Here is a 14,809-nt window from a genome sequence, read left to right as displayed (position 1 = left end):
CAGTAGCTTTTCACGATACATGCGTGTACATGATGGCCACCCCGTGCATCCAGTGATCCTTCAGAGCGTGGACTGTTCATCAGAAAACAATGCAACCCATTTGCAAGATGTAATTGGACACATGACAGTAAGGGAAGTAAAGCATGACTCTATTCTGCTGTCAACCCAGATTATTTTGCCTCGATCTAACCGTCTACTTTTTTATCCTCCCAGTAGACACAAAATATGTAGGTAAGCATCTCAGGTGCTTATCTACATGTTAAAAAGCAAGTATACAGTATAAACTGCTCTTTGTCACTTGCTTTTTTCCTCAACCTAAAGTGCACAAGGTTGGAAAAACTTCCCTTCAACACGTCAGAATATACACATGCATCATCAGCATAAAGATGATAATTAACTGGATACTGCGACAACAAACATGTTTCTGTTGGCCCCTGACGGCAGCGGGAGGGAAATGTGTGAACTCTGAAGACTTAGCCAGGAAACGGCGCACTGCTCCAATCGACAGTAAATGTTTTCTTCCTGTCGTCCATGAGGGTGGAGACGGTGAACAGGTTCACTCATGATCAACGGCTCTTCTCTGGGTGAAACACTTGTTGTTAAGCAGATTCTCAGTTTTTACACTATAAACATTTTGATGTTGAATTTTGATGCTGATATACCTGCTTTAAAGGATCTGGAAGGGAAGAGCCAGAATCAAAGGTAAATCAAGAATGTTGCTTATTCCGCTTTGTAAAGTAAAGTTTGTATCTTTGACACAAGGTCAGAGCAGGTTAACCCCTTAACGCCGATTGTTGCGAATTCACATCACACCGCTTTAATCCACATTGCAGCCGAATGGCGCATGCATTCCTCTAATGCCGGTTTGTGCATTTTCAACACACACCCAGGAACCTTTTGCAAGCACTGGTTTCTCGTCGGACCGGTCAAAGTGAAAACTACATCCGTTGTGTTGTTGTTACGATGTAATGGTTGCAAGCCAATTTTGTGGCTGTTTTGATGAAATAAATGAATTTTAAATGGCTTTTATGATGCACATTTATGAATTTTTATAGCATTTAAGCATTAACGCCTGTTGTCGCTAACATTTAAACTCACACTATTGTATGTGCTACAGAAAAATTAACAAAAAAATTAATTTTAATATAATTCTAAATAAATTCAGGCGTCAAGGGGTTAATAAGAGTTTTTAATGTGCCATAGTATTTAGTTCTTTGTGCTCCTGTCAGTCAGCCATGAATTGGTGACCCCCTGAACATCGGCATCTTCTAAATGCTTGTTGGGTTGTGAAATTCTTGCTTACTTTAGCTACTACGGTTAAAACAAAACCAGGTGTCCTGGTCGCTCACATAGAGCGTGAGCGTGTGCACCATGTGCCAAGGCTGAGTCCTTACAGCAGCCTGGGTTTGATCTGATTCAGCCCAGGCCCTTTGCTGTCTCTCTTCAGCTGTTACTGTCCAATAAAGGCCAAAAAAGCCTGAAAAATAATCTAAAAAAAAAAAACAAAAAAAAAAAACCCAAACAGTTTAGGTATGTCACGAGCTTGGAGCCTTATCACTGCACAGTATCTCAAATACATCTTCAAACGTGTTTTGATGAACATGCGTTTCGGGATGATTCGGGGTCACATGGGAATGCAATGTTTTTTCTCAGAGAAATGCTTTTGAGTGCTGAGTGCTTGCTAAAAATGCTAACACCTGCTGCCTTTATCTAAAACAATCACAACACCGGTTTAAATGTTTCAGGGATCAACTTAAAGAAGTCCTACTTCATAACGAATCAGATCACCTTAAATGCACAGACCAACCCTAAAGGCTTTTAAAGAAGGAAAATGTCTTTGAAAAGAACTTCAAAGACAAACTGCTGAAGAGAAATCTGTTGTGTGATATGAGAGAGGACAGAAGTTAGCTTTGATGCTAGTGTGTTTTTTTTTTTTTTTTTTTACTGTTCTTCCTTCAGGTGCTGTTGCTGACCATGCTTGACTTTCTCAGAATCTAGCTGCTGCTAATTGATAGTAACACTCATTCACACCTGGGAGCTGCTGCGTTTAAACTTCGACCTCTGAAGCTGGTTACTGATCAGCTCCGCTGAATTTGTTCCTGATGTGGCTCTTCGCTTCGGGGCATCGCAACAGCAGTTTGAAGGAGCAAAGCGGATTTCTCACCAGCTCGTACCGTTTCATTTTTCCTACTCACGGTGTCATTTATCCGTCCAAAGCTGAATATGCAAATATCTACTTTGAACCAAAGGCCTGTACATGGTTTCATTTTGTAAACAACGCCGCCTTTCAAAAAGTCCAAACCCTCAAATGACCGTCAACATCCTATATGTAGCGTGAAACTGCAGCTATTGCTAAATAGCTAGTCTGCACAAACACGATGGCGCTTTGCATCTTTGAGCATTTGTTGTCAGTTTGCTTTTGCTTTGCATGTATTCTTACATGTTTTAACCTCTTACTGGATGTTTTCTGGCGTTTTCACATTCCGACAAACCATTCTAGGATGCTTTGAGGTCTGCTGACATGATTAAAAGATTAAAATTTTCTCCTCAGCTACTGTTTCCCCCAAACACCAAACACTGGAAAATGTTTTGGGATAATGAGGCTGCTCATGATACCCTTCATACCCCTGCATGGTGTGCATTGCGAGGAAAGTGGACAACATTTAGACTCTTACGAGTAAACGAGGCTTCTTCACTCAAAAGTCATTCATCACCTAACTACAGCTTATTATAATAGCTTATATCTGACTCCTGTATTTATTCAACTGTACATCACAGGCCTGTTCGTGGTTAATGGTGGTAGCCATTGCAGAAGTCGTCCACCTTACATCCTCACATCCAGTCCTGATTGTTTCTTCCTTCCTCAGGTTGGCGGTGACAGTGCAGCAGGGATGGAAACAGCGGGACTTTTGTTATGGCTGCTTTCGTATCACCCATGGATGGGTGACTGTTATCACTTGTATCTCAGGCCTACATGTCATTGACCATCTGGACCTAAACTGTGAGCCTGCGTTTCATGGGTTCTTGTGTTCTCATGAGACTGGAGCCCAAAATATGAGACTGCTTTCTCTTTGGACACCACAGACAGAATGCTTAAAGGACAGTTACCAAAGTTTGGGAGCGACACGCAACCTTTTTGATGTCAAATCTTTCCCAGCTAAGACAAATCCATTCCTATTTGCCTCATACTGTATACTCTGCAAAATCACTGCATTTCTTACAATATGAACCATACTCAGCTAATTAACGTATTAGTGATTTGGAGGCAAAAAGAAATATAGACATCTTGGTTAAAACTGGACTAAATGTGGCTAAAATTACTGTTTAATTCACATTTTCAGTATATTTCATCCTGTAGTTTTGTCCTGGTTCTCTGAAAGATGAAATATATTAATTTAACTGCTGTTTAAACAACATGTCTAACCTATTGTTATATGTAACACAGATTTCTAAACAGAACGAGACATCGCTTTTCAACCAAATTTTAACCCAGATGTCCATCTTTTGACCTGCAAATCACTCAAGCAATAGTTATTAGATGGCGAGCCCCTTTTTTTTTATCAGCATCTCATTTGCTACCAAACCAAACTGATTGCATGTCCTGTGCAAACTCTGGCAGCCAGTCTGTTAGAGTTCCCTGGGAAGTCTCTGTTGAGTCTCCGGGGTCCGAGGCTCAAGTTCATGCAGCAGACTGTTCCTCAATTATCTCAAACTCTGCAACGTCATTGCTCTCAAATCCTTTTGCTTCTTGTTCTAACCGTGCAGGATGAAACTAAATCTAACGCTCCTTGGTCCCAGGATGAGAGATTAAATTTCTCACCTCCAAGCTTTTAGAAAAGATGAAGATTATCCCAGTTCAGTGGTACTCCATTTACTTCCCAGGGCTCATTCATGCTACTTACTCCCGGACTGCGGCCTAAGGGGAGAGCCTTGGTCCTAGATTGCGCTTTACATTTTACAATCAAGTTTTGACAACCTTGATTTCTTTAAAGAGTTGTCTGACACTCTGTGTCTCCTTTCCATGCTTCTCCTGACGTAGGTAGTCCTGGGATGAGAACTGATCTCAGGCTGAGCCTTGGTCCCAGACTGCACTTTTAAGTTTAAGAGCCCCTGTTGGCTTAGACAGTTGTCTCATATTCTAATACCTCTTTGCTGCCCATCATGCTACTCCTGTACTGTATCCTGGGGCTGACGGCTGATGTGGTCTCCAGAAGCAGAATGGTCTTGCGGAGACGCCGATCGATAAAGTGCGCATCCCAGGCTGGGTATCGCTTTCTTGGGAGGTCGATCCGGATCACGGGGCCCTCCTGTGCACGGGACGAGGAGGAGGTCCTGTGAAGGAGTGCAGGAGAGGAAGATGGGGAGGGACGCACCTGGAAGACAGGCAGGCAACTGTCCCTGTCTCTGTCTCGCTCCCCAGGAACCGGCTCTCCCGTGTCTTTAGTCCTGGGGAGAGTCCTCGGAGGGCTGGTAATGACCATGTCTGTTTGGGACCCTTGGGATGGGGTGAGACAAGCATCAATCACTCCTGCTACCCCTCCTGCGCCCACCACACCCTCGTCCACACAACCTCCCCACTGTGACCCCAGAACGGGCCCGTCAGGGTGCAGCCAGCAGTAGTACACCAACATGAAGAAGGTTCCCAGGGCGAAGCTGCAGGCTACCAGACACACCACCACCAGGGCGTAGGAGTCGGAGGTGTGCGGGCCTCGGTAGGTGTACCAGGCGGCGGTCAGTGCCACATTCTCAGCCAGCGTCACAGAGTAGTAGACCGTCATACGGAAGCGGCTGGGGCCCTCCTTGACATTGAACCAGCAGAAGATGTAGATGATGCCCACCACCATGTTGTAGATGATTTCCTCCCACTTGGACATGCAGAAGTCGGTTTCACCTTGGATGATCCAGAAGGTCATGACGCACCTGAAAGACAATAATAAATACTGTTAGTAGCAGTAGAACACCTGGATTTTGGGATGACTTGTGATAATGTGGAATAAGATGGACAACTTTAACAAGTCAAGAATGACTGATTTTCTGTTTTCTACAAGAGAACAACTATTCTTTGCAGTAATACTGACATGTGTTTTGTTATTTCTAGTTATTCAAGTCATTACTACAGCTGCAAATTTTTACACTGTAGATAAAAGCAGTAAAACAGCACTGGACAACGATGCCACCTTGTCAAGGCAAGAAAAGACAACCAGGCAACTATGTCATTGCGTAGTTGGGGCAGAGGAAGGCGTAACCAGGTCACAGTTATTTCAACCAGAGCCAAATGGGCTTCATGTGTGGCCTTGAGTCCTGGTGATGCATTTTTATATACGAATGGAGTTATCAGTCTTTGGTCCAGACTTCAAGGGAAGAGGATCGGGCTTTCATAGAGGTCAATTCATAATGATGCCAAAATTTTTCACTCATGGACTTTCGGACACACCTGTGTATCCCCTAGCATAAAATATCTAAAATAAATTGCTGACTGGTCTTTATCATCACACCTACAGAGGTCAAATAAACTGTTTGCTTGGGGACCTAATTAGCTGTCACTAGAAATTATGAAGCCTCTTGGAGCGGAGAACAATGTTCATGACGCCATGCTAAGTTGTCTTTGATTACAAGTTGTTTTGTCCTTGTAACTGTATCGCATCATAAATCACCTCCACAATTACAATGAGATTAGCATGACAAGATATCATTAGTAAGTTCACACAACGCATATTTAGTGATTTAAATCTATGATCTGCTTATAAAAGGATCAAAGTTAAATTCATAATGCTTAGCACAAGATGAGACGTTGATATTGAATCTCTGCTCACAGAAGACAACCAATTTCATAAATCTATAATTACAATGAATGGGGGAGGAAATGTATAAATTAGCCACTACTAAGTGTTGAGGGAAAGAACCTGTAAAGTGCAGAGAAAGCTGGTTTTGTGATTTAATGCAGTTAATGAGCTAATTAAAAGGCTTATGGTAAAAGAGGATATTTACCATGTTCATTTACTATTTACTACAGGAAGCTGTTTACTGAAATGCATTGCTGTTTATGGTATTATGCAGGAAAATACATTGTTGTGTAACTTTCTTAAGGCTGTAATTTCAGAGACAACTGAATAATTTATCATCTGTTTCTGTTGGGGAACCAGCTGTTCAGCTACAAGATGACTGATTCAATATTTGTTTAATCTTAATGCAGCCAGTCAATGGCTGGATAATAATTCTAAACTACAAAACACCCAAAGAAAAGATTTTTTTCCTGGTTGCTAGAATTGAGAGAAGGACCCAGAGCTTCATCCTGATAGCTATTCATAATTCATAACTTTCTAAACTGCCACATTCTGAGCTTCTCCCTGTGAACCCGGACTCTTTGCATCCGGTCACATATGGCGCACCAGTGGCTGACGATGAATATGCCGAAGTAGAGCTGGAAGACGGAGGCGAAGAGGGCGAAGGCCACGGTCCTCGCCCCGATGGTGAAGAAGTGCCACAGCATCTGCGTGATCACGGCCTTGTAGGACATGGGCAGCTTGTCGTCGCGGGAGTCCCGCAGAACCTTCTGGTAGGAGGCAATCATCCAGGCCAGAGAGACCAGGGAGGCAGAGGCCGAGAGACCTGGAGAAACAGATGAAGAGAGAGACAGAGGGGGGAAGAAAGAGAGGTTGGGAAGGAATTAACGAAAATAGAAAGAGAATTTGGCACTGAGGGGGGGGAGGGAAGAAATGGAGATAACTGGCATAAATCAAAGTTTTATTTATCACAACAAAAGTGATCTCATAACACTTTTCATATAGAGGAGGTCCAGACCCAACAACCGCCCAATGAGCAGCGAGGAAAAGCTGCTTTTTAACAGACAGAAACCTTGAACAGAACCAGGATCTGGGTGGGCGACCATCTGCCTCGACCGGTGGGGTTTGGAGAGAGAGAGAGAGAATGATGATAATGACAATGCTAGAAATATGACTAATGTGTCACGCCCTCCACTTCTGCCCTCTCCTAGTGGCAATCCCTCTTCCCCTCCCCTCCTCTCTCTCCCTCTTTCTATCACACTCATCCTTAGGTGGGCGTGTGCAGGCTGGTGTGTGAGGCACGGACAGGTGCGGTGATCTGCTGATTGTCAACCCTACTCACCTGCAGCAGGGTGTGGTCTACTCAGCTCCATTGTTCTCCTTGCTGCCATAAATACCAGCTTCAGTCCATGGCTCGACGCCGGACCGTAAACTACCTCCAGTTAGTTTATTCCCAGCTGCTCAAGATCTGTAAGTCTGCTTTTTGTCATTTCGGTGCTTGACCTAATTGTGTCTTTGCTCTGCCTCAGTTTTGGACCACCCTGCTACCTTCTGCTATATTCACCTCTGGTCTCCGAAGACTCTGCTGCTCTAAACCCTCTGCTCCAACTCCAGCCAAGCCTCATCTACTGCCACACCTGTCCGCTACCATCTGCCACACCTCCAGCCTTCCCCTCAGTCTCCGTCAGTAACCCTTGTCTCTTGTTGGTCCTGTAATATTAGTTTCGTAGCTTTAGTTTGTCCCTGGCTTAACTTGGTTCTAAGTCCTCTACGTTTAGTTGTGTTTTCTACATTTAGTGTTTTGTTGCCAGTCTTGTTTCCTGTTAGTTAGGTTCCCGTCCAATAACTTTGCCATTTAGCCTAGTACTCTGATTTTGTGTAATAATTGCTCTGGGTATCTGGTTAGTTGTAGCCCTTCACTGTACATATTATCACACTCGTGGGTTTTTGTATTTAAACATATTGTAAATAAACTCTGGTGAAAACTTAGTTGTGTGCTGTGAACTTCGTCTGCGCTTGGGCCTCTGTCTGCGAACCGTGACATCATGAGAAAATAGTACATGGTATATAACAACAACGACAACGACAATGATAATAAAAACAATAATACATCAACGTAGGAGGAACTAAGTGAGCATGGGAGTCTCTGTTGCATTCAGTCATGGTGTCAAATTAAATGCAAATAGAATCACGTCCGTAAATTTAGCCACGGCGCCATCAGACAGACGTTGTGCAGGATTTTTTGTCGAATGGAGGCTCGTCAGCTAACAGGAACTGAAACTGCAAATGATGTCTGATAAAAGAGGATTCTGTGAAGAGATGATTAAATGTTCAATTTCGTCGGCATACGTCAGAACAAGGTCGAGGCCGTGTCTAAAACAGTGAGCGGGGGTTCATGTACGCTCTGACAGACCGGGTCTAATAATGACATCAACGCAGCACTAAGGCTATCACATCAACGTTATAATAATTACTTCATCTGTTTTAAGGACTAAACTTGATAAAAACTCAGAGAATTCAGATAGAAATTCAGAAGATGGACCAGCGGTGTGGCACACTTTAACAAAAACAGCTGTGGCTGTGGTGTTTCAGATGAATTATAACTGAGTTTAATGTCAGTTTAATGTTTGAAGTAGTTTAGAAACAGTGACGCCATTACACATTTTGGCCATCAAACAACGCTGATGTTTCTTTTGAACTGTGTGTTGCACTCACTGATCATCACAAATCTGGATTGGCTGATTTATCGTTATCTCAGTTATCGAAACAAAATGGATTCCTCCTCTGGAGAGCAGATAGACGATCAGGAAATTTCATGACAATCTCTTTATTTTATTATGAACTGTCTTGTGTGCAAAGCAGAAATTTGTCCTGATGGTGGTGACGAAGGGAGGGGTGGAGTTCACCAAAAACATGAGGAACCATTGTCTGTGGATGAATTTCAAAATCAAACTGAACGACCACGACCAGATTGTCATAGTAAGATATTTGATGTTCTGGATCAGAACAAACCGTTAAAATCACACAATGTGACAACGACTAATGTCTCAATATTATTTAATGACTAATAAATCGTAGCTAAAATGCTAATTCAGCATCTTTAAGTGACTTAGTGATAAGGCACCACTGCTCGTTATCACCACAGTACCAGCAAAGCCAACCATGTCCTAAAAAACAGTTTTTTTTCCCCTGTTGCTCATTCAAATAGACCTGAACCAGTTTTGACTGAAGTCAAATGATCATCAGCCGCCACGAGCTGCCCTGAGAGCAGTTAAACACATTAAACATTCATGTGTGTTAATCATGCAGTCTTGTCTCAAATTAGCCGTGAGACGTGCTGCGAAGGCATTAAAATTTGAGCAGAGAAAGAGCTGAAAAAGCTTTTTAAGAGCTTAACATGACGTGCCTTAATGTCATGAAGAGAATTTGGCGCATTACAGAAAGTAACTTCTTTTTATTGGTAGTTCCAAATAGTTTGTAGTGGTCTCACAAATGGAAATCAGCGGCTATGGTCACTTTAAATTTAGTCAGTTGTAACTGACTCTAGTGGTCCTCCTGAGAGTAACCAATGACCCTTCAGATACCTGTGCTCTATTTCAGTCTTATAATGCAGATTTATGTGCATCATTTGACACGATGGACCACTGCTCTCTCACTGACAGGCTGAGATACCGGGTGACTTTAAAGTGATTCACTTCCTGCCCAGAAACAACAGACAGTTTAGAGACAAGCGTGTCTCTTTTGTTTGGCCAACATTAGGTTTGGAGTGCCTCAAGAGTCAGTTCTTGGTCCTATTTGATTCTCTCTTCATCTGCATCTGGGTGATATCATTTATTGCCAGGTTATCTCATTTAATTTTTTGCTGATGACACACAGCTATACCTTGTAATTAAGCCCACTGACCTCGGTAATGCTACACTCATTACAGAACTGTCTCGGAGGCTCAGGGTTAGGCTCGGCTCTCAGTATGTTTTGATGAGACTGCATGGCCACGCATCACTCTACGCGTTACTCTACATTTCCAAAAAGTTAACAGCCTCGTTTATTTTGTATTTTATTGTGCTGCATTTGTAACTTCTGTTTAGAAAAGCGTCCCAAAAATAAAGTTTATTATTTTTACAAAAGAAAAGAAAAACAATGAGAATATTCATCTGATCAGTTATGTTCAGAAACATTAATAACTCTTCGCCAAACAGTGTAATTCACTTCTGCTGCGTCATCGACATCATTGAAGCCCCACATTTCAGCCGCTTTTGTCCATGATGAGCACATGGACGAGGAGCGAGGAAGTGGATTATGGTGTTGGAGCAGTTTGAGCAGCTTCTCCGAATGTTTTCATACCAACAACATCCTTCACGTGACATATATTTTCCTTTCAGAAACGGTTTAGAAGTCAGACCAATGACACCAGAAGCGTCTCAGAATGCTGCTTAAGAAAATAAGCCACAGCAGCGATACAAGGAATGAACCCAAAACAAGGGGGATTATGGGTAGAAAAAGACAGATGCAGTTTGTTATGCTTGGCAAGCCCAGCAAATCCCAGCATTTGGAGAAACTGGAACCAGCTAATGTCTGGGATTTGTACTTAACAGATGACTTGAATGATTAATTGGCAGCACTGACAGTTGTTTCATTTGATTGATTGGCTGATGGATTAATCAATGTGATGTAGGCTGTGTGGGAGAGTCTGTATTGTGTAAGTGCTCAGCTTTAAAAACATGAACGCCTATTAACGGACAGTAGCTTGCCAAAATAGACAGAAATGTGTGTGTGTGCTCTGATGCTTGTATCTGTGTGAGGAGAGAAAAGACGGAGTCAGGGATCAGTTCCTGGTCCCCAGTTCTTCAAAGGGCTGTTTGAGATTCGTGGCATGGTTTTAGTGTTAATGTTAGAATTATGTTTAGGTCCAGGCGCTGCAGTGGTCATGCTACACCGAGCTGTTATGGTCAGCCAGTCTCCCCTCATAGGATCTGATGGTGGATCGGCTGAAATGTGTATATTTTATTCTGCTTGTATATTTCACTTCCATATTTTATTGTTTATTGTTTAGTATATTTTATTGCCTTAGTATATTTTCATTCTGGTATATTTTTAATTGCTTTTACGAATATTTTTATTGCATGTTGGTTTATTTTATTTTACTGTAGTTATCTTAATTTATTCTTTCTAATCTTCTCATCTTTCTTACTATCTGTTCCTAACATGGGGGTTGCAATGAAAATTTAATTGACATGCTCAATGACAATAAAGACTCTTGAATCTTGAATCTTGAATCTTGAAATTCGTGGTGCATGAATGTAGCCCACTGCAGAGAGCGTCCATTATAATCAACTGAAGCAGATACACTGAGCAGGGAAGCTGGAGCCCTCCAATAAACACAGCAGATAATGCAACACAGCAGAGCAACAGGTGGGCGTTTTTACATTTCACAGTACAATAAATCAATCAAATTAATGTGTAGAAATGATCTTGTAGTTAAAGCGATAGTAGTTAGCAGGTCATTCAGTGGCAGTTAATGTAGCCTGCACCTGCAAACCCTGCATAACCATCAAAGTATCCCACTTTAAATCTCCTCAGGAAACATGGCTCACAGGCACATTGATGTGTTTACACCCTCACAGTGTGAGGACTCGACTTCCTGTTGGGAACGAAACACAAATAAAGTAAATCTTTATATTTTAGGGTGAAGACTGAAGGACTAAGGTTCAGGTTCGGCAGGTAGTGGTTATTGCTGTATTGTAATCCAATCCAATGTGATGTCCTCTGAAGTGATGGAAATACGACTGTGTGTGTGTGTGTGTGTGTGTGTGTGTGTGTGTGTGTGTGTGAGAGAGAGAGAGAGTAAGTGTGTTTTGTTTTATTCATCAAAGGCCAATCTGCTTCTTCTAAGAGGTGCATGAATAAAGCATAGAGTCTCCTACTGATACCTTCCCTCCACACACACACATGTACACACACACACACAAACACACTCACTCACACACACACACACACAAAGACTTCATTAAACCTTACTCTCTCTCTCAACAGTCAGAATTTACAGCAGATAAAATCTAATAAAACAAAATCCAATGAAAGAGATAAGCATAAGTTTTCTTAAAGGATAATTCAGTCATATCACAACTTTAGTCTTATTTTTCTCAAGTTTCATTATTTGTGACAACATTGTCCTTAAAAAGTTTACTGTTCAGTTGTGCAAACAGGGTGACATCACTAAAAAGAGATGACTGACTGCTTCACCTTTGACCCGCTGTGTCTACTGCAGCTGTAACATCTCAGCAGCACCGACTTTCAGCTGCACCCCCGAATAAAGTGGTTTAAATAAGCTGAGCAAGAGGAGCGGTAAACAAGCCAATCAGTGACCTCGGTGCATACAGTTTTACCCTATCAATCAACAGCAATGCGAGCATCAAACCGATGTGTCACAGTCTGCGCAGTGAAGCAGGAGCTGGCTCACCCTGCAGAGGGAGGACGGCGTTTCCGTGGATCATGATGCTCAGCTGGAGGACGAGCTGCGGCGCCGACTTCAGGAAGGCTTCCAGGAGGCGGAGCATGGTGATGTCAGCGCTCTCAAACATCAGCCGCCAGTGGAAGTGGCGGCGGGGCCCGTTGCCGTGCCAACGGCTCTGGGCGCCCAGGTAGAGGGCGTGGATGTACCTGAGGGCGAGAGACAGAAACAGGTTCAGGGAGGGCAAAAAGTAGAAACCTGCACCACTAACAAATATTACATTATACACACACACATATCTCAAAATGACCTGCAACAGGTAGCAGCCATATGTTCAGAAAACCATCAGGTGATCACTGATCACAGGTGTCAACAACTAGAGTGCAAGACAATATGATAAACGGTCAGACATCTCTGGCACCACCCATATGTGACGGAGGTTTGCTTGTATAATGATGTCTTGCATCGTGTCTATATACCAACAATGTCCCCATTATTTTGTATAATTCACAGCAGGAATCTCAGATCAGCAGATGAAACAAACCGAAGCTGCCTGCAGTTTGATTGAACTGGTCCTTTGAAAGAACTATAAAATCTAGAGCTAAGCCATAAAGAAAAGACAGTTTTTCAAGTGAGAAATGCATCAATGTGACAATTTTCCAGCACAATATATAATTTTCTTTGTAAATTTCTTTTTTCCAAATCTCATCTCATTTTCCAGAAATGTTACGTGTGCACACGTTCATGAAAAATATAGTGTATTGTATTGCATTTATTCAAAAGTAAAAAAGACAGGAGGCGAGTTAGGAGGCTTTTTGTTCACACTGAGGTTTTCAGATATGACGATGTCAGTGCAGGTGCATCAACAATGTTAAAAATGCTCACTTTTATTTGTATGTTTTAGAGCAGTGGTCTTCATTTCAGGAAGTCAGGTGGTGTGAACACAAACAGGTGTAACAGTACAAAAGTCTAAATAACATCTTCTAGGAGAAAATGCTCGCTGCTCTCCTCGGAGGAAGAAACACTGCAGAGCATTGAGTGTTTCTCCAGGGAAACATCATCACTCTCACCTGTCACTGCTCAACTCTGACATGCTTTTATTTTGTTGTGATGTGCTTTTATTTTCCTGTTTTCTGTGTGTGTGTCAGTGATGGTGTATAAATAGTCAGGATCCTAAAAATCCTTCAGATCAAACAATCTGAAAAGAAAGTTGCATCTAACCACAGAGTGACGAGGGGTCGCCAAGTGGCTTCATTTTAGGGGACCACACCCCGGGCGGATGACTTAAAAATGCGGTTGTTAGTGTGTATGGGAGGACAGATGCATCATGGGAGGAAAGGATGGCAGACGGCTGCAGTCGTACAGCAGGACAGGCAGGTTGGGGAGGAGAAATAAGGCTTGCTAGAGGAAAAGTGAGATGACACTCACTTCCTGCGCTTCTGCATCCCCAAGCAGATTTTAAATAGAGGAATAAAAATAACCCACAACACACACACACACACACACACACACACACTCGTCAGCACATATGACGATGTTCAAGCCTGCAAAATGCAGACACATGTGCATAGAGTTGATGCGCGCACTCAACAAACAACATTTCTGCATACCTAAACACACACAAACTGTCTCACGCCCACATTCTGTCTCTCTCACACACACACACACAAACACACACACAGTGACAGACAGGCAGGAAGGCCAACGAGGCAGCCTGGAAATCTGTAGCTCTGCAAATAATTTGCTGTCCAAGCAGTGCCGGCACTCCTCCACTCAGTCCCTATGTCTCTCTCTCTCTCCCTCTCTCTCTCTCTCTCTCCGCTCTTGATCTTTCTTTATTTTCGGGATGGAAACGTTCATGTTACCCTCAACATGAATTATACCCTCCTGATTTTACACGTAGCACCACCATCTGGTCAAATTCTGACTCGTCCAGATAGCTGCAGAACTAGCGACGTTCCCGTCAGCCTTTGTGTTTAATGCTAATTAGCAAATATTAGCATGCTGACGCCTGCTCAACATCAGCACGTTAGCATTCACTGTCATTGTGCTGATGTTAGCATTTAGCTCAAAGCATCACTTTGTGCAGCCTCACAGAGCTGCTGGCATGGCTGTAGTCTGGTTCCTGTTTTTTTCCCTCATCATCCTCATCCTCCTCATCCTCATCGACTTTTCTCCTTTTTGTTCTTTAACAGTCACATCTGTGCGTTACTCCGTCCCCCTCCTTTCCATATCCTTTTTTCTTTCAGTTCTCTCACTTTTCTTACTTGTCCACTATCTCTTTCATCCTCTACCTTTCTTCTATCAATTTATCTTCATCGCTCTCTTTTTGTCTCTTTCTCTCTTTTTCTGCCTCCCTTGCTTCGCTTGTTATCTCTCATTTTGTTTCTCTCTCAATCCAATTTCATGCGGCTATTGTCTCTCTCTCTCATTTCTCTCTTTCTCCCTCTCCATCCAATTTATTTTGTTCTTCCCTCAGGCGTTCTCTCTGCCTCGAGCTTCCAATCTATCAAATCTATATGAATCCTCTCCTCCTCCTCTCTCCTCCTACCTCCATCGCTCCTCTTTTCTCCTCCCT

General features: G+C 42.7%; 1 protein-coding gene across 2 annotated transcripts in view; it reads right to left on the bottom strand.

Annotated features, from left to right (window-relative positions):
* Window positions 1-4,118: 4,118 nt before the first annotated feature.
* Window positions 4,119-14,809, bottom strand: part of LOC121613174 (XK-related protein 7-like) — a 61,807-nt gene continuing 51,116 nt past the window's right edge. The window contains exons 2-5 of one of the 2 annotated variants that reach the window (XM_041946467.1): window positions 12,241-12,440; window positions 6,390-6,609; window positions 4,556-4,920; window positions 4,119-4,483 (exon numbers count right to left, since the gene is read on the bottom strand). In XM_041946467.1, the coding sequence (XP_041802401.1) occupies window positions 4,119-4,483; window positions 4,556-4,920; window positions 6,390-6,609; window positions 12,241-12,440 (1,150 nt within the window). Of the gene's footprint in view, window positions 4,921-6,389; window positions 6,610-12,240; window positions 12,441-14,809 lie in introns of both variants that reach the window. The other variant, XM_041946466.1, reaches the window with a different exon arrangement.

This window comes from Chelmon rostratus, chromosome 10 (genome assembly GCF_017976325.1).
Source record: "Chelmon rostratus isolate fCheRos1 chromosome 10, fCheRos1.pri, whole genome shotgun sequence".
In the NCBI taxonomy this organism is placed as follows: Eukaryota; Metazoa; Chordata; class Actinopteri; order Chaetodontiformes; family Chaetodontidae; genus Chelmon; species Chelmon rostratus.
The sequence above is the reverse complement of the archived record's forward strand: the minus strand, read 5'-3'. Positions and strand labels throughout refer to the sequence as shown.